Source organism: Felis catus, chromosome E1 (assembly GCF_018350175.1).
Source record: "Felis catus isolate Fca126 chromosome E1, F.catus_Fca126_mat1.0, whole genome shotgun sequence".
Classification (NCBI taxonomy): Eukaryota; Metazoa; Chordata; class Mammalia; order Carnivora; family Felidae; genus Felis; species Felis catus.
The window spans coordinates 38845059-38865971 of NC_058381.1; the positions used below are offsets into that span (position 1 = coordinate 38845059).

Here is a 20913-nt window from a genome sequence, read left to right on the forward strand (position 1 = left end):
GGTTTAGCATTAGCAAATTATACTTTTCTAGGATAGTGCCCATTTCATCTAAAATCTCAAATTTATTGGTATAACATTGTTCCTTATATTCTCTTTTTAATGCCTATCTATAATAACATCTGTAGGACTGTCCACTTTATTTGCTCACTTTTTTTTTTTCATTCTTGTCAGAGGAATGTCTACTTTATTAGTCATTTCAAAGATCTGATGTCTGTCTTTATTGAACCTTTTTATTATTTGTTTCCTATTTTATTAACTTGTGGCCTGTCTTTATTTTCTTTCCTTTTATTTGTTTGGACTTATTTTGCCAGCTTTTTTCCCTAGCTTCTTGATATAGGTACTTAACTCTGAATTTTTTTCTTTTGGTCTTTCTTCTTTTCTAACATGAATAATTAAGATGATACATTATTGTTCCTCTAAAAACTGGCTTTAGCTTAATCACACAAGTTTGATATGTATATTTTTCTTATTGTTAAACAAAAAAAAAAATTCTAGTTTTCACTAGGATATCTCCTTTGCTTGACTCATGGGTTATTTACACATATGTGCCTTACTTCCCTAAAATTTGGTGATATTTGGTAATGTTTTCTTAGATTTCCAGGTTGATTGTATAGGGGGCAGGGAAGATGCTATGTATGATGTCAATCTTTTGAAATATGTTGAAACTTATTTTATGGCTCAACATATGGACAATGTTGATAAATATTTCAGGCATATATTCTACAGCTGTTAAGTACAGCTTTCTAAATATGTCCATTAGGTTAAGTTTGCTGATCATGTTCAAAACGTCTATATTCTGACTGATACTTTTAGCTGCTTATTCTGTTAATTACTAAGGGGAGTGTGTTATTTTCCCTATGGTTGTATATTTGACTATTTTGTCTTCTGATCTGTCAATATTTGTCCTCTGTATTTTGAGGCTATATTATTATTACATAACAATTCAAAATTGTTATATCTTCCTGGTAAATTGAAACTTTTATCATTCTTAAGTGACATTCTTTGCCACTAATAATTCTTTATGCCTTAAATTTATTTTGCCTAATGTTAATATAGCCACACCAGTTTCCTTTTGGTTAGTATTTACATATCCAATATATTTCTATCCTTTTATTTTCAATATTTTATGTCCTTATGTCTTAGATATGTCTCATAAGCAGTGAATAGATAAACTTATCCATTCTGACAATATTAGCATTTTTACTGGTTCGCTTAGCCCACGTATATTCAATGTAGTTTCTAATACATTTGGATTTCATTCCATATTTTCCTTTGGGTTTTTTATTTGTTTCATCTGTTCTAGGTTTCTCTTTCACTCATTTTTTGTATTTGTTTCCCAAACTGGTTTGTTTCTATTTTGTTAATGATTACCTTAAAAATTATAGCATGTAGGGGCGCCTGGGTGGCGCAGTCGGTTAAGCGTCCGACTTCAGCCAGGTCACGATCTCGCGGTCCGTGAGTTCGAGCCCCGCGTCGGGCTCTGGGCTGATGGCTCAGAGCCTGGAGCCTGTTTCCGATTCTGTGTCTCCCTCTCTCTCTGCCCCTCCCCCGTTCATGCTCTGTCTCTCTCTGTCCCAAAAATAAATAAACGTTGAAAAAAAAAATAAATAAAAATAAAAATTATAGCATGTATACTAAATGATGAAAGTCCAAATGAGGCAATACCTTTTCTTTCTTCCCAGATAAAATATAACCCTTAGAACACTTTAAATTCAATATATTATTATATTATTTTATTGATACTTAATCCCAAAAGATACTATTAATATTGTTTTATTATTTTTATATACAATTATTGCTTATTTAGATTTAACAATATATTTACTAGTTTTTGTTATTATTGTGCTTCATTACTTCTTTTATCTTAGACTTTTCTTCTGGGATCTCTTCTCTTTGGCAAGTATTTAATGAGAACTTACTGGTGGAAAACTCTCCCAATTTTTGTCAAAAAAATAACTTTATTTACCTTTGTTCTTAAATGATAGTTTTGCTAAGTATAAAATTTTAGGTTGGCAATTATTTCAACACACAGAGGTTATAATTTCATCATCAAATGACTTCCCTTAAAGTAAGTTTTAGTTAAACTGTAACTCCTTTGAAGGTAAGCTATCTTTTTCTCTGGTTGCTCTTAACATTTTGCTGTTGTTCTGCAATTTTACTATGACTTGTCTAGATGTGGAGTTCTTTTTATGGATCTTGCTGTTATGCATTGAGCTTCTTGAATCTGTGGCTTAGTATCTTTCATTAGCTCTGCAAAATTCTCAACCATCATCTCTTCAAATATTGTCGTCTTCTTAATCTCATTTTCCCCTTCTTTTGGAACTCTGATTGAACATATTTAATACCTTTCATGCTATCCTCCATGTCTATTGACCTCACTCCATGTTTTCCATCTTTTGTCTCTCTATATTTTGAGCATTTTTCTCTGGTTTCAATTTCACTGTCTCCTCAGGTATGTCCAATATATTCTTTTATCTGTTCATTAAATCTTCACCAAAGGATCAAATTTTTCATTTCTAAAAGTTATATTTGGTCCTTTTACAAATATGACAGGTGACTTTTTATAGTTTCTTCTTGCTATTGATTTTTCAAGCTCATTTTAAAATTTCTTTAAATGTAATAAGTATGTTTATAAACTAGTCTAGTAATTCCAATAAGGATATATTTCTGTGCCTCTTTTTGCTTTTGTTTCTGCTTATTCTTGTGTCATTTCCTTGTGTGCTTTGATACTGTTTGTTGTGAATAACTCATTGTCCTTAAAAAATTATTTGTAGAAATGAAGATGATGTCTTCCTGAAAGATGTGTGTTTAATTCTGACTAGCATCTAGACACACAACCAATCCTGGACACTCACAAACTAACTTTGCAATTTGAGATTCTCTGAAACACCCAGATGATGTAAATCCAGGCTAAGTTATCTGAAAACACAAGCCTATGCCACATTTCAGAACTTTTTTCCTTTCTTTTTTTCTTTAACCCCTTAACCCAATACCAAGAGTCTTCCCTGCAGGTGAGGCAAAAGTTATGGGTTTCCTGATGATTCAGTCTTACCTCAATGATGTAGCCCTTTGAAATTCCAGTTAATATGGGAAAGATCTCCTTTAATTAGATTCCCTACCTTGGGTGGGTCCTTGGCCTTGATTTCTAGACTCATCAGTCTACAAGGCTGGCCAAAGCAAAGCCCTAGCTTGCCTGGATTTGTAAATCCCCTTCATATGAGGAAAAATTACATTAGTGTTCTAATACTTCACTTATCTCCCTGGGTCTCCTTTTTAATTATTTTGGCTTGAGTTTCTTATCAGTTTCTTGTCAACAATTAGATGCTTTTTATGAATGTTTTTAAATTGTCTTATCCAACATTTAAAATTGTTTTCTGTGGGAGAGCTGGAGCAAACAATCTAGCTCACTATTTACCAGAAACACGTTTGGTATCACCATTCTTAAATGTTTTTCATATGTAATATCTACAAGTTTTTACTACCTTGCCCAATTTCAGCCTCTCTCTGTCTTGCCTGTGCTTCCCTGTCTCTCCATTCTCTCTCCTTTCAATGTCCCTCTCTAACATCTCAGGAGCAAAATCAATAAATTCCTCATTTTGTTTCCTACAAAGTAGTTTTCCCCCTTACCCAAGACATCCAACTCCATAGGATCGTATTTGTACCCAGGTGGCTTAACTAACATTTCTCCAAAAGGGTTTCCTTCCCTAAAAGGGTAGGTGCACTATGTTTGGAAGTCTCTAACTCAGCCTGGAGAGATACAGGAAGTATCAGAAGGGAGTAGTACTTAAGCGAAGAGTTATGAAGAATAAGTAAGAGTTAGTGGAGTCTCCCACATCTCTCCAAGCTCAAATAATGACTATTGCAACTGCCCCCATTTCAAAGTCATCTCTATCACCAGTTTTAACTGCTGGAATAGGAAATTCCTTTTGCAGACATATGCAGTTGATGTATTGAACTTCATATGGGAATCAGAAATGTGAGGTGAAGGAAATCAGCAGATGAAATATGAACCTCAAGCTTCTGGGTTAGTTCAATCTAACCCAATAGACAAGTACTCCCTTGCTGAGACTGTGAGAGGACAGAAAAAAATTCTTGGGGCACCTGGGTGGCTCAGTGAGTTGAGTCCAACTTTGGCTCAAGTTGTGATCTCATGGTTCGTGAGTTTGAGCCCCACATCAGGCTCTGTGCTGAAAGGTCAGAGCCTGGAGTCTGCTTTGGATTCTATGTCTCCCTCTCTCTCTGCTCCTCCCCAACTCATGTTCTCCCCTCTCTCTCTCAAAAATTAATATACATTTTAAAAAACAAAAAAAATTATTACTGACAACTGGTAATTCTGAGGTTGAGCCAGCCTTATAAAATTTGGGTGTCTCCCAAACTTCTTCCAACTCAAAGGCACTTCTGAAAAAAACAATTGTTTACTGAGCCCTAGCAAAGATTTAAAGTTAGATTTAAACTCTGTTTTCCAGAAACTTTTACATTAGTGAAACAGTGTACTAATAATTTCAGTATAATATGATGAATGCCATAATAGAAATACATTCAATGTGTTATGGGTCATACAGAACTATCCAAATTCTTTGGGTAAGTAGGATGACTACTAAGGAAGGAATATTTGAACTGTAGTGTAAAGGGTAGATAAGGTGCAGAAAGGTAATCTACACAGAGGGAGAGTGAAACCTGTATTTTAAAATGTTTATTTTGAGAGAGAAAAAAAGGGGGCAGAGGGGCAGAGGAAGAAAGAGAATCCCAAGCAGGCTCCACACTCTGTGCAGAGCTTGATTTGGGGCTTGATCTCATGAGGGTGAGATCAAGACCTGAGCCGAAATCAAGAGTTGGATGCTTAACTGACTGAGCCACCCACGCGCCCCAGGAAACCTGTATTTTAAAAAACTTATCATCGTAGGGGCGCGTGGCTGGCTCAGTCAGAAGAACATGTGACTCTTGATCTAGGGGTCATGAGTTTAAGCCCCACATTGGGCATAGAAATTACTCAAATAAATAAAAACTTTTTTAAAAATCTTTTAAAAATTTTTTTAACGTTTTATTTATTTTTGAGACAGAGAGAGACAGAGCATGAACAGGGGAGGGGCAGAGAGAGAGGGAGACACAGAATCTGAAACAGGCTCCAGGCTCTAAGCTGTCAGCACAGAGCCCGACACGGGGCTCGAACTCACAGACCGTGAGGTCATGACCTGAGCTGAAGTCGGATGCTTAACTGACCGAGCCACCCAGGTGCCCCTAAAAAATCTTTAAAAAATTAAAAAATAGCATGTGATTGTACAAGTAGATGGCACATTTAAATAAAAGGCCAATAGTTTAGTGTGGCTGGAATCAGAATTTAAGGAAGAGGAAAGGGGAAAATGTTGGAGGTAGGAGGGGACCACCCTGTCACCTTTTATTAAACACTTTAATAGGTACCTTTGATTTTTTTATAATATTCTTCCTACTTTGTATTTCTTGTTCAATATTCATCCGTAGTACTGGGAAGTCAATAAATACTATCTAAAGTTAATAAATCAAGAACAAATATAAGAATATCATTTTTAGTTGTAATAGTAACAAAAACTAAAACAGTGGTTGTCTCAAGAAAGTGGGACTAGGTTTATAAGGTAAAAGAATTTAAGAAGAAATTTTTATTTAACTTTTTTGTATTCTTCTGTTTGTTCAAGTATGTTCATGTGTATATATTGTTTTTAAAATAAAAATTTTTATTGTAGTTAAAGAAAATACTTAAAGTGGAGTTAAAAAAAAAAAAAAAAAAAAAAACAAAACTTAAAGTGCCCAGATCTTAAATGTATAGCTTAATAATGTCTACACAGGTAAACATCCACATAAACACTATCCCAATCAAAATATAAAATATTTCCAATGCCTCAGAAGATTCCTTCATGCCCCTTCCTATCCAATACTGCTCCCACTATTTGGACTTCTACCACCATCATCCAGTTTTCACTTCATTTATATGGAATTATACACTATGTACTTAAAAAAAAAAAACTTTTTTCTTTTAATTTTTTTTAATGTTTATTTTTGAGATAGAGAGAGGCAGAGCATGAACAGGGGAGGGTCAGAGAGAGGGAGACACAGAATCTGAAACGGGCTCCAGGCTCTGAGCTGTCAGCACAGAGCCCGATGTGGGGCTCGAACTCACGGACCGCGAAATCATGACCTGAGCCGAAGATGGCCGCTTAACCGACTGAGCCACCCAGGCGCCCCAACTTTTTTTTTTTATTGATGTATAATACAGTGAAATATACTGATCTTAAATGTTAGCTCAATGAATCTTTATATATTTCCAGCACCCCAGGAGATTCCCTCATGCCTCTTTCCAGTTAAGACTATTCCCACTAAGATAACCACTATTTTGAGTTCAACAACCATTGATTAAGCATTCCCTGCTCTTGAGCCTCATATAAATGGAATCATACAGTATTGTGGTGGCCATGGAGGATGCCACTCAGATTTTTCTTTAGGAGAACCTGCTTCAAGAAGCAGAGTTGACTAACAACCTCTAGCTGCTGCCCTGTAGATCTACCTCCTGAGATCAAGCTCCCCTGGGCTGCTTCCAGCCAAAGGCTGAGCATGGTAGGGACACTAGAGCCTGGCCATTTCTGCCTGATGGGGGCTCCTCCAGTAGACAACCTTTGCTGAAGTCAACTTGACTGAGACTCTCAAAACTGCCCTGCATTCTGAGACTCTTCCTACTCGATTCTTCCCTCCTTCTCTCCCTTCACAGGTTTCAAACCTGCACTGAAGACTTGTCATTCCTCTCCCTTTATTCTTCACAGGCTCTTCCCTTAAAAAGACTTTGGCATGTCTAATTCTAGTTTGGCACCTGCTTCTCAGAGGACCCAAATATAAATATGTTCTTTTGTGTCTGACTTCATTTGCTCAGCATTGTCTGTGAAAGTCATGCATACTGTTATGTATAGCAGTAATATGTTCTCTCTTATTGCATAAATATGGCACAGTATACATATCCATCCTAAAGTTATTGGACATTTGAGTAGTTTTCAGCTTGGGGCTCTTATGCTAATGTTTTTGTAAATGTATATCTTTTGGTGAAGACATGCACTCATTTCTCTTGGGTACGTGCCTAGAAAGTGGAGTCGCCAGCTCATAGGCTTGTGTTTAGTAGATATGTCAGTTTTCTAAAGTGGTTGACCAATCTACACTCCCAACAGCATCTACAAGAATTCTTGTTGCATATGATATTTTTACAAATTTAAAAGAAAAAACAACTCTAGTGCAAAAAATAGAAAACAAATTTGTTATATCATCCTAGTTTCATGTTTAAATTACCATATTTTGAGGTTTATTTATTTATTTTAAGAGAGGGAGCATGCCCATGAGTGGGGTAGGGGCAGAGAGAGACAGGGAGAGAGAGAATCCCAAGCAGGCTCCACACTGTCAGTGCAGAGCCCGATGTAGGGCTCGAACCCACAAACCATGAGATCACAACCTGAACCAAAATCAAGAGTTGGACACTTAACTGAATGAGCCACCCATAAGCTCCTAAATTACCATTTTAAACACTGTTTCATAGGAAGACTGTTAACATACCCCAAAATGTTAACAGTGGTTATATTAGAGAAAGAAGGGGAGATCGCCTTCAACTTTGAGGAATATTTGAAATGCTTTACAAGCATATATTTCTTTTACTTTTAATTACCTTGTCTTAAAAATATTAAAGAGAAAAGCCTCAAGATGAGAGAAGAGCAGTCTCCTCCTACACTTCCAGCACATCTCAGGCCCACACCTCCCGGCTTAAACTCCTTTAGTAACCTGCTAGTTTCCAAAGATGTGTCAGAATCTCTTATCTGCTGCCTTGTTCTCTTTATCATTGTGGGTTTACATCTTTTCTAGTACTTTATTTAGTGAGATTTCAAGGCGAGAAAATTAATATGATCAATCTGCCACTCTTAGAAAAGTCCATGCATATAATGTAGGCTGATTTGGGGGCATTATCATGAAGGGAGTGGGATCTATCAAAGAAAAGTCAGCTGTTTGTTATAAAGACATTGTTCTAGTGACTGGGGGTGCAGGGGGAGAGGATGGTCTGGGAGGGGAGCATCCAGATGGTTCAAGAGCTAACATAGTTAGGAAGACACTAAGATAGGCTTCTCACCCAGCTGCAGCAGGACAGAGACAGCAACACGGAGGGCACAGAGAAATCTTGCATCAGGGTCACAGCCCACATCGTGGGGCTGCTCACCCCAGTTCTGCTCCAGGACAGACTCCACCTAGAAGGAAACACACCAGACTATAAAAGCTAGGAACAAGGAAACATACCAGAAATGGCAAATATTTCACCACACTTCTTAATCCTGGGCCATGGCAGATGTAATAATCCATAATGGCACTTTTTCCTGCGGGGCCTGGAGAGCCCCATTCTTTCTCAACACAGTGACAGGCACTGCTAATCAGAGTTGGCACTGCCATCCTGAGACTAACAGTTTTCCACCCCCCTCTCTTACCCATAGGCTAGCAACAGAGCCTATTAAGCCCGAGTTGTCCTGGAAACCATGTGTTCCAGGGAATTGCCACAAACCAGCTGAATGGATGTAAACTGACAGAGAACTACGAAGTAGGAAGGACTGTACCCTGGGACTTCTGAGTCCCTTGAGAACACAGGCATTCACTTCTACTATGACTCTAGCCCTCAGTCCAGGGTGTCTTATCTGGTCTTTCAACAGGGACAGGATCCCCTTTTCCAGGGCCTCAGCCACAAGATGCTGCTCCTAAGATATCTCTGGGGGCAAAAAAGAGGGTCAAGAGGGTTGCTGGCAGAGAGGGACAGGGCTTCAGTATTTCATCAGACCTGGGACAAACATCAGAAAGAGGTTCCAGAGAGCCCCTGGCAATGATAGATGAGAGTTATTCCAAATGGGCTCTTGTGGTGAATCTTTCTTCCCTCTTAGCTTGCAGGAGGTCAGACTTGCCAGGCGGGTAGAGGAGGCATCCCCCAACCCCTGGCCTGGGGAAAATGACTAGTTCCTAAAGTGTGAAAGTCTATCCTTCATGAAATGTAAAAGGCAATGTATGTCACCTTCCTCCCAGGATTTGAACCCCCACAGACCCCTTTGCTCCACAATTCCTCTACACCAGCATACTTCCAAATCCCTTCTCACCAATCAAGGCATCCAGGACATTCAGAATAGATTCTGTATGTGTTTTTACCAAGATCCCAGCAGCATTAAAAAGCATTAAAAAGGCTACTTACAAGAGGATCTGCTGGACCCTCCAGGTCACCAGAGATCAGGGCCTCAGACACCGAGGGCCAGGAGATGGGGGAGATGAGTGCCAGTCCCACTATAGCAGACTGTCTTCAGTACGGTAACTGCCCTTCCTGCTGGTTCCTCCCTCTCTCTGCTCCAATTCTTTCCTGGGTCCCTTACTCTTTATTCTAGATTCTGTCACTGCTCCTCCTTGTTGAAGTGCTTAGTGAGGCAGCTTAGCACAGTCTATCAGATCCTAGAGGCCTCTCAGCATGTCCTGCACCTTCTCCTTCATGTTTCTGAAGTCCTCCAAACTCAAGGATTTCCCTGTAGAGGCAGCAGTTAAGAACCCGACCTACCCAGCCAACAAGCTCCATTATTACCAAGGCCTCTGTCAACCCCATTCTTCATGAAACCACTTCTCTATTGCTTCCCTTCTAATCTTTTCCAGTTCAAGTAAAGCACCCTTCTTCCCAGATACCCATCATCATTGCCTCCTGCCAACCTCACCTTCACCTTCCCAGCTCAACCCCAGTTGAGTACCAATCCCAAATTCTTTTCCACCTCCAATAAATCAAAACTTACTTAGTCCTTGCCATTCAAAGTGCAGTCTCTGGACCACACTAGTAGTAGTGAGGATTTAGACAAAGTTAGAGCAGTGGTTCTCAACTTTGTGCATAAGAATTACCTGGGGAGTGATTAAAAATCCTGATGCCCAGGCCACATCCCCAGATAACTTAAATCAGAATTTCTGGAGTTGGGACTCAGGTATCACTAGTTTTAAAGTTCCCCCAGGTGATGTCTACATATAATCAATGAGAACCACTGTGTTTAAGGAGACAGATGCAACCTCCAGACTAAAGTTGAAGACTGCTTTGGGCACTGCCCTACCCTTCTCTCCCCAACTCCTCCACCATACACATATACTAGGCTCTCCCACCTGAGCTGAAGTCCTTGAAGCCAGGAGGCTCAAGGGTGAGTGTGCAGCTACACTGAACACAGCTAGCTCCAATCCTTACTTAAGCAAGATGAACCATCTTCCTCTGAAAAGAAGGGAAGAATAATTTCAGAAAGTCTTCAGGTCACCTCCAGCCCTCTCTGGACATTCTCTTCCCAATGGTGGGAGTTTTCATTCCTGGACTCTGAGCCCTCACTGCCCATGCCAGGGAGACTGTATCCTTATCATTTCATGTAAATGACAAAGCACTATATACGCAAACACCTTCCTACATCCTCAGATACAGATAACCATAGGATGACGCCTAGATAAGTGAAGAAAAAACGGAACCCCAGAGAGGGTACAACGGGTCCTCAGTCACTCAGCAAATGTGGGTCAGAGCAGGGACTGGAATCTACCTCCTGCCTCCTCTGTTATGGCATTTTATTTGTTTGTTTAATTAATTAATTAATTAATTAATTAATTATTTGAGAGAGAGAGAGCACATGTGAGCAGGGGGAGAGGCAGAGAGAGGGAGAAAGAGAATCCCAAGCATGCCACACACTCAGCACAGAGCCCAACAGAGCTCAGTCTCACAAACCATGAAATCATGACCTGAACCAAAATTAAGAGTCAGATGTTTAACAAACTGAGCCACCCAGATGGCCCTGTTATGGCACTTTATTGTTTTTTTAATGCTTATTTTTGAGAGAAAGCGCAAGCAGGGGAGGGGCAGAGAGAGAGGGAGACACAGAATATGAAGCAGGCTCCAGGCTCTGAACTCTCAGCACAGAACCCAATGCAGGGCTCAAACCCATGGGCTGTGAGATTGTGACCTGAGCCAAAGTTGGACGCTTAGCCAACTGAGCCACCCAGGTGTAGCACTTTACATGACAGAGATTCACTCTTGAGCTAGCAAGACCTTGCCAGGGTTGAAAAACCCACTTCTACAACTTCTGGGAGTTTCTGGATTTTCTACCACATCTAGACCTCTTTCTATCCCTTCCCAAGTCTTCTTAGGCAGTACAACCTTTCTGGGACCCAGAGGAAGACTATGAAATTCCAGAGGAAGCAATGTTCAGAATCACAGGGATCTTCTAGTCATGCTAACATCAGGATAACCATGGCTCCAGAGGCTACAGAGCCAGTGAGTGGCAGAGCCACTAGACCCTGAGACCCTCCTACTCCTAGTTCCAGTGCTCCTTTCACAGCCAGTGCTGCCATGTGAGAACTGGACATGCAATGCAATTATGCTTCCCAGGTTTCAGTAAGGGCTGGGACCCCAGGATCCAGCACACCAACCTGCACAAAGCAGGCCAAAGTTGTCAGAGTCTGGAAACCCTAGGCCAATATGCAATCCAATCTGCTTCTCCAATAGGCAGGATTTTTTCCTGCTCACACCATGGTCCCTACCCCTGGGTGCATCCTATTCCATTCTCAACCCTGATAACCCTATAATTCTGGGCCATTTGTTACCTTCTTTTAAAAAATACTATCCTAGGGGCGCCTGGGTGGCGCAGTCAGTTAAGCGTCCGACTTCAGCCAGGTCACGATCTCGCGGTCCGTGAGTTCAAGCCCCGCGTCGGGCTCTGGGCTGATGGCTCGGAGCCTGGAGCCTGTTTCCGGTTCTGTGTCTCCCTCTCTCTCTGACCCTCCCCCGTTCATGCTCTGTCTCTCTCTGTCCCAAAAATAAATTAAAAATGTTGAAAAAAAAATTAAAAAAAAAATACTATCCTTGCCCTTTTTGGAATGATGAACAGAAGGCCTAAAAGCCATTCTCTTTCTGGAAAGGATTTTGTGTTACCCAAGAAACAAATAGCTAGTGCCAGAGAGAGTGAGAAAACCAGTTATCAGAAAGACAAGTTCTTTCTCTATAAGTTCCTCTTTCATATCTTTCCCCATTCTCATACCCTGCCCCTCACCAAAACAAAACAAAACAAAACAAAACAAAACAAAACAAAACAAAACAAAACAAAAAGCTCAGAAAGAGATAGGACTTAACACCTCTAGCTAGGGAAGGATTAGCGTTATGATGGGGCAAAACCTGGGTGTCTGCACAAGGAGCTTCAGTCCTTCTTCCCAGCCCTGAACCCTCCACCCCTTCCTTGGAATTTCCCCCCACCTTCGAGCTCACCAGGGCCCCTCCAGGCTGACACAGAGTCTAGCTGAACCTACCTGCACTCGGTCTGCCCCCATCAGGCCTTGCTTACTCATTCTCTCCATGTTGGGAAAGATGAGCTGCTTTACTCAATAGCTCAGGACCTGCTTTAGGGGGTTGGTTACTGGCCTTTGGTGCTAGGAAAAGGAGTTCACGTTGGTTAATCCCTGGGTGCTTTACATAGTTACCTTGCTTGATCTCCCAAACAATCCCCATTTTCCAGATGAGAGAACTGAGGCTCAAAGAGGATCAGTAGGTAAGCCAGTTTCACAGCTAAACCAGCAGCAGAGCTGAAATAAGAACCCACATCTGACCTCCAAACTTATGTTGCTTTCACTGTTGAGTCAATAAATGTTTATTGAGGACCTTTTTATTCCAGGCACTGTGGCTCCTGCCCTCCTGTATCTTGGAAAGGGAGGCAGACAGAGAATAAGCAAAAAATCCCCATGTAATTATGAACCACAAGAAATGCTAAGAAGCAAATAAAAACAGGGCATTACTAGAGAGTGATGGGAAGGACTTAGCAATGCCACAGGCACTTTCTTGGGGCAAGATGAGAAGTCATAAGAAGGCCAGGAAGCAGTTGAGACTGCTCAGGGAGGTCTGGAAGGAGAGCTGAAGAGCCTGACATCTGGGCTGGCATCCCCCTGACTTACCATGGGTGGGCCAAGGTTGGTTCTCTCACAGACCCTGCCTCCCATCCAGCTCCACAACATACACTGCCATTCAGTTTTCAGGGTTTCCTTCCTTGCTGTCTCCAGAGTCTCTGTCACCAGATAGAGGTCTGCTCTCATTTCTCCAGATTGATTGCAACAAAGTAGGTAGTTTTCTCTTCAACTCACTGGAAGGAATAGGGGGGAATAGAGCTCAGGCTCCCAGGAGTGACATTTCTCCCTCTCCATCAGCTAGTTCCTATTTGAGATGAAGGGTCTCTGGGGCTGGAAAACCAAAGAACATGGCACCCCATCGTAGTCACTTTACCCACTGTGGGAGCAAGGAAGTGGGAAGTGGGAAGAGAACTCACTAGCATCTGTGGAAGGCTACAATGTGCCAGCACCATGAGATACTTCACATGGCATTTCATTTCACCCCTCACCACAAACTTATGGTGTAGGCACAATTGCACCCATTTTCATGAGGAAACTAAGGCCTAGAGACAGGTTGTGAATGGTCCAAGGTCATACAGCTAATGAGTGTAGAGTTGAAATTCAAATCCTAGTCGGTAGGAGTCCAAAGCATGAGCCCTTCCCATGGCACTGAGACAGGCATCTTCCCAGATCATCACACCCAGTTCTCGGGAGTTGGGGTTCCAGTTCCTCATACTGGTCCCTGGGACCTGGCCACATTGTCCACAGCCTTGGGCTCCAGAAGGCATCTCTGATTCCATAAGGAAATGTATTTTGTGACTAAAAATAGCCTGATGGAACTTCTGGTATTTGCAAACAACCCTCAAGAAAGACCTACATCCTTGCCTCTGCTGACCTCCCTCTACCTATCTAATACCCTCCCCAACCCCACTCTATATGCACACACCACAGGGCCTCATACTAGAAACAACAGGCATTCTAGAAAAAATTGAGCTCCCTTTGAAAAACTCCAAAGACCCCTCCCCAGCAACACTATGGTAGGGAGGGGTAGTTCAAAGGACCAGTAAAATTTCAGTGGAAGCCTTTCACTTTTTAGCTAAAAAGGAAAAACAAAAGGCATTTCACTCAAGGAGGGCTAGGCCAGGAGAAAGGTTGAGTCCCCTCCACTAAGCTGCTCCACACTCTCCAACAATTTCAGCTAGGGGAGAAAACACCCACACCAACAATAAAATGCCCGCTGAGGGAGAAAGCTGGTGATGTCTCTGTAAGTCCCTTGGAAGCACCATGCCCTCAACCATCAGAAACTCTGTGGTAGTTGGTTAGTGCCCCCCTGATGGGGTGGAGTTGTGGCACTTTCTGTGCAGGAAATGTTCTACAGGGGTGCTGTGATTTCATTGTGCTTCACTTTGACTCTCAGTGAGCACCTACTGTGTGCTGTGGATAAACACAGAGAGGTTAGTAAAAGCTGTTGCGGTCACAAGCTATTCCCAGTCCACTGAGGAACAGGGGCATGGCTTGCCACAAGGCAGAGCAAAACAGCACAAAACACAGATCTTGGCAACTCATAGGAGAGCAGAAAGTGGCCTCTTGAAACCAGCAGGTTTGGGTCCAAGCCAGAAGAATCAATCACCCTGGAGGGTAGCAGGGAAGCAAGTGAGCTGGGGGTGTTGGAGGGTTTCCTGGAGGCTGATGCATGAAGAATGAGAAGGCTTTCCGAAGGCGGAAAAGGAGGCCACGCTTGAGTAAGGAACGGGCTTGGGCAGTGCCGGGAATTGGGCATGAGGGACTGCACTGGCCGGGGCACCTCCATCTCAGATGCTCTTGGTGCTCAAAAGGGGCATCTCCCCCTCTCACTCCCCACTGCTGCCCATCTCCAGCCTCACCTGTTCTCAAGGGAATCCAGATACTGCTGGGTATCCAGGTCTCCAATGTCTTGATTCTCTGCTTGTGGGATCTGTGGAAGGTCCCTGCAATTATTATTTCTTTGGATAATTTCACTATCAACATTCCTTTTGAGTCTACCACATCCAGAACTTGGAACTCAGGCTTTTGGCCTGGAAAGGGTAAAGGTCATACTGAGGCTGACCCAAAAGATCTCTCTGCAGAAAATTCTCCCCGGAGCAGCCCATCCTGGGCTCCCCCTCTACAATCCCCTTCCCTTCTGCAGAGATCCTCCAGCTGTGGCTCCCAGGAAATGCTGTGCTCATCAGGAGTCACCACAAGGGTCACATAATCCCAGGTTTGCACCTATTCTGCCACCTTCTTACCAAATGACCTTAGATAAGTCACTTAACCTCTTTGAATCTATTTCTTTATTCATGGAAGGAGAATATTGATAGTACCTACTTCCTGTGCTTGAAGAAATTAAATAAAAAATGCAGTTAGGCACTTAGCAAAATGCCTTGCACACATACTAAATGCTCAATAAATGTGAGCTAGTCCTATTTAACTATCTGAGAGGCTGAAATGAGCCAAGGAAAAGTAAAGCTAAAGAATTAGGAGCTCTTGCCAATTGAGAAATAAAAATTAAGCAGACTTCAGTCTCCGGTGTTTGTATGAACCACGCAGGTGTAAAGTGAAGCAATCCTGGACCACCGCCTATCCGTGTGGACTCTGCCCAGACTGATCAGCCACTTTCATAAGGGCCTTGATTCCGAGTCAGCTGCTGTGCCGGGGTTAGCGGAGCATGTGTGGAGATGCTGCCAGCTGACTGCCTTTCTCTCAGACCTCCCAAATGTGAACCTACAGACGAGGAGGAACTCATACAGCCAGGTTTAGGGGGTCGGGCAGGGCTGGATCTCCAGAGACAAACACATTTTGTAACTGACGGAAACATGACAGAACCGGAAATGGTGCCTCAAATCAGTCCTGTATGGGTTACACTAACATTCTAGGATCCATTTGTTTCTTGAGCAATGTAAAATTGTACATGTACTTTATCCAGGACAAAAGAAAAATCAAGCCTTGAGCACAAAAACAATGTAATATATGGGGGGGGGGAGGGGCGTGCTAACTTTACAGTAGAGAAACTTGACAAACACCACCTCAGCCAGGTGACCAAGGTCAACATTAACAGTGATAAGTCATGTTGATAGCACATACCCTTGATATGATGCAGTGAGAATAGTACCTTACCTCAATGGTCTTCCTCTCCAAAACCCATTACTTCAGTCTAACCATGAGGAAAAAAAGTCAAGCAAATGCCAATAGACAAGCATCCTATAATATGCCTGACCAGTACTCGTCAAAACTGTCAAGATCATCAAAAATAAGGAAAGTCTGAGAAACTGTCAGAGCCAAGAAAAGCCTCAGGAGATACAACAACTAAAGGTAATGTGGTATCCTGAATGAGATCTTGGAACAGAGAAAGGATATTAGGTAAGAACCAAGATAATCAGAATAAAGTATATGGACTTTAGTTAATGGAAAACAAAACAAAACAAAACAAAAACCTATGCCACCTTAACCACATCATCAGCACCATATAATTAAAAAATAATCAATTTGAGAAGGAAGCAGGCCAAGTTGCTAAAAATCAATTCAAATTACCCATCCACTTCATTCTTAAGGATTTTTTTCAAAGTTTGGTTTCACCTCTGTCCCTGATTTGTTTATGCAAACAGACTGACTTTCCCTTAAAGGAAGTGAACTTGTCAATTTTTTTTCTGTACTTAACGCCTTTCCCCCTGTCCCTGGGGAGTAATATCATGGCAAAACACCATAGTCCTAGTCTAAAGTTTTTTTCTGTTTTCAGTGAACTGGTCATCTGGCAAACTGGTTTTTGGAGACTAGCTTTTAGTAAATTGGCTCTTAGCAATTTACTTTTCAGAGAATTGACTCAGTCTTTGAAAAATGATCATCTGAAATTTTCCTGAAGCCCCTTGCTCACTTAATGAAACCACTTGTAGAAAGGCCCAAGTAATCTGGACGCTGCTCTTGGTCACATAACGGCTATGCCTGGCACATAGCAGGTGCTCTAAAACTATACAGTGGTACTGTTTGCATTCTTTTCTTAATGAGATCCAGATGGGCTGTAGCAAAGATGTCTGAGCTGTAAAAGTCCTTACCCTGAAGTCTGAGACACCGAAATAAGTCTCCAGGTGAGGGTTCAGCAACATTTACCCTGGTGCTTCTGCAACCCAAAAGTCTGAGTTTGGAGGCAGGGGAATGGAATAGACTCCTCTAGAAATCCCTCAAGCCTTTAGGGAGTTCTGCTCACCCATCCAGTCTGATCTCCAAGGGACACGAGGGATAACAGCCGCCAGCAGAATGATGGGGCTGAACTTTGACTGAATGCTCCTTCTGCACAACCACTGTCATAAATGACCTAATTTATATCATTTGAGTCTTGTAAGATTCTTGTCAAGTTGACAGCTGAGGAAACAGACTTAGAGAGAGAGAAGGCAACTTGTCCAGAGGCCGCCCAGGTGAGTGGCAGAGCCAGGCTTAGAAACGAGGTGCCCTCAGCTCTTAGGCCTGTGTCCTTTCCTAACCACTAAGCAAACTGCCTCCGTTTATTTATCCATCTAACTGATAAACATACAAACACATCAAAAGACCTTAGCTAACTTAAAAGTGAATTATTTACAAAAAGAAAACATGGGAAAGGAAGACAATTTAGGAATAATTTTCAATAAAAATAAATTTTCACTTACCCTGTTCTTTCTCCCCATGCAGCTCTTCTGTGCATTTTTTTTTCAAGTTTTCATTTAAATTCCAGTTAACATCTTTTGTGCATTTCTTAAACTGAGGTGTGTGGACATATGCAAACAAATTCTAGTACATACAAGTTCTTTGTTGACTGGCTGACGTGGCTGATGGCAATGGGGAGTTGACAGTGTGGTAGAGCAGGAGTGGGTGAAGTCTCCTGGCTGGCCATCTCTTACCCCCTCGTACTGACCTTGGAGCCCAGAATCCAGCTTATCAAACAGCACTTCATCCTTCTCTCTCTCCACTATGTCCTCTAGGGTGAGGTCTGTCCTGTGGTACTGGCATCTCCGGAAATTTCTCCTCCCACTCACCAAAGAGAAGCAGTGAAATCTGTCAGAGTCAAGGATGCTTCTGACAGCAATCATATCCCCTCCAGCTCCATCTCTTGGACCACAACTCGTGATTTCCTCAAATAGGCTGGACATTGTGCCTGGACCAACTGGAGACAAAGAAGCCAGTTTCAGTTTGGGGAAGGGAGATATTGGTTCAGGTTTTTAAATCTCCCTTTGGCAGCCTGGGGTCAATGAAGATCCAAAGGTTCTAGAACAATCAGGACTTGGAATTATTTGACTTCCCTGTTGAACCCTTCTGGAAAAAAGATGGAACAGTGTTTATCCCAAAAGGAAAGTAAGAGTGAGGTCTGTTTTCTCCCACAGCAGAGTTGCCCCTTTGCTCAGAAGGGCCTGAGGGGTAGGGAGGCAGGCCCACCATCTTCCAGCCAGACCCCCACAGTGTTGATGAACAGAGGACCCAGGAAAAGATAAGAGGCATGGCTGCCAGACCTCACATTACCAACCCCCATGATTACTTCTTCCCTTGGCTCTGACTCCTGGGCCTCCCTCCCTTGCTGTGTTCTGCAAGGTAGTGGGATGGGTACTCCTACCAACCATTTCCCAATGAGATAGTGATAACTCTGCCTCAGAAGAAAACGAAAGAGAAAAGATGGAATGCAAGAGTGGCTTGGGGGTAGGTGCCCTGGATAGCCCTCCACCCCCCCGTCCTGTCTCACCAGTTACTGGTCACCATCTGAAAGGTCCCCTTACTCTTGGAAAAATAAAATGAATCCCAAAACTCTACCTGGGGCCTCTCCCCCACCCACTTTCCTCTTCACCCTCTCCTGGTCTACAGTTGGCCCCTGTACCCCCACCCCCCAGCTCCCCTGCAGGACCCTCCATAGGCTCATTACCAAATCCAACCTGATACAGCCGGTCCTTCCCTTTTCCTACTGAGCAGCAGCTCTTTGTCCCCACCACACCAGACCCTTCCCGCACTCTTACCTCCAAATCCTTCTCCCTCTCCCCTTCCATCAATCACTCTGCAACTCCTTCCTCTTGAGATGTTTCCCTTTCTTCAGGCTCCTCTGTTTTCCTCCTGGGGCCAGGACTCCCCTCACAAGCCTTCTGGTCTCCACTTCCCTATCCTACATCTGGCTACCTTCCCCTAAGTCCCTTCTGGCTGGCCCAGGCATCTGCTCCCCCATGCTCCCTTCTCCTTCCCTGCCCCCATCATGGTGGCCAGCTCTCAGCTCAGTCTCAGCCTGGGAATTCTTCTGGCTGCCTGGAAAGGCAGTGCCCAGGGCCCACAGGCCTATCTTGGGGGCCACTCACCTCAGCTGCTCACGAGGAATGGAGGTTGTGAGAATCCCCTCTGTAAGAGCTCTGCACAGGTCCTGGCCACCGTGTCTCAGGAAGCCCTAAGAAGGGAACTGAAAGAACTGGAAAGCTGGGTAGCGCTAGGTGCCCCATCTTTCAGGCCTTTAGATAAGCCACATTATGGCTGGGCTGGAGGCAGATAAGGCCAGAGATAAGATAGGTAAGATAGGTAGGATAGGTAAGATAGATAAGAGAGATAGATAGATAGATAGATAGATAGATAGATAGATAGATAATCTTTACCTGGTATGTATTCTAGGTGGGTTTGGGGCCAGAGAATGGTGCAGGAGGCATACTGGACCATGCAATCCAAGTGCCAGCAGGCAATGGCTATGGTCGTGTCAGGGGTATGAAGAGAGCGATAGAGCTGGAAACAGCTACCATGCTGCCATGCTGCGGTGGGCAAGGCTGAAGACTGAGAGCTACAGCAGCCAACATCTGTGGGGAACAGGCTGGCCAGCAAGGAGGACTCAGCCTTTCTCCCCACACATGCTCCCACATAGCCCTCTCAGGGAGACGCCTCCACCTGTCCTCTCCACCCACCTCCTTCTCCAGAGAGAGGCCTCTGGCCCCCACCCCTCAGTCCTCAGAGATAAACCACCGGAGCGAGCCTGGCCCGTCTCCTGGCCCCCTTATCCCTCAGTTCCAAAACAACATTAAAAAAATTATGACGGTAGTTAACGACAGTAATGATACTAATGTGGCTATCACGTGTTGAGTATTTACTATACCAGGTGTTGTGCTAATCCTACAACAGCCCTAATGCCTATTATCCTTCTACAACAGAGGAAGAAACTGAAGCTCAGAGAAGTAACTTGGCAAGGCCACAAGTCTAGTAAGTGGCAGAGCAGGATTTGAACGCTGGTTGTTGTTGATGTACCCCAGCCCCTCACCCTGACTATACTCCTGCAGGTCCATGGAAGCTCCCAGGGCACCCCCACCCCCAGGACTGGGCCCAGGGAGGTGTACTGCTCCTCCCAGCACTGTGTGGGCCTCACTCAGCAGACGTGGGCAAAGACCCTGCACTCTTCCCAACACCCACTCCAAACACACTGTGACGCTGGCCCAGAGCCAGAGAGAAGCCCAGCCTGCCTGAGGCAGCTCCTCCCATCTACCTGGGACTTTGCACCTGTCCTAGGAATAGCACGTAACACTGCCACAGCTCACACTGAGCGGTCCAGAACCTCAAAGATCAGAGTTCCTCCACTAAAGGACTCCTCCCCTTTCCTGGCCCCAGGAGCCTAAATAAGTCCTGGGGGGCTACCTCTTCCTCTCCCACTCATGCTCACGGCAGAAGGGAGGAAGCATGAAGATTCCTCCAAAGACAGAGAGGCCAGGAGGAAATGCAGCCCTCCCAGGGAAAGAGCACTAGGGGGAGAGAAGTGAGAGCTGGGAAAGGCATTCTGAGGAAAGGGCTGGGCACCCCTCGGGACTCCGCCTTCATTTATGAAGTCATTGCCCAACCGACCCCCTTCCAGGCCATGCACAAGCCATCACTCAGCCAGCCCACGGAGACCAGAGGTAGAAGTTCTGACAGATGAACCGCCAGGCCAGGTCACAGAGCAGGATTCTGCTGCTGCCTCTGCCAGTTCCCATCAGCCCCTCAGGCTCTCTCCCGCTCTCTCCCCTGGGAGCAGCAGGAAGACCAGCA

General features: G+C 43.6%; 1 protein-coding gene across 1 annotated transcript; it reads right to left on the reverse strand.

Annotated features, from left to right (window-relative positions):
- Positions 1-6262: 6262 nt before the first annotated feature.
- On the reverse strand, positions 6263-20870 carry GSDMB (gasdermin B). The gene is given in 9 exon segments (XM_045044173.1): positions 6263-8239; positions 8678-8752; positions 9132-9204; positions 9206-9312; positions 12909-13110; positions 13112-13154; positions 14784-14814; positions 14817-14954; positions 17801-20870. Coding segments are annotated over 9 exon segments (1044 nt in total). The 5' UTR covers positions 18036-20870; the 3' UTR covers positions 6263-8099.
- Positions 20871-20913: the final 43 nt, after the last annotated feature.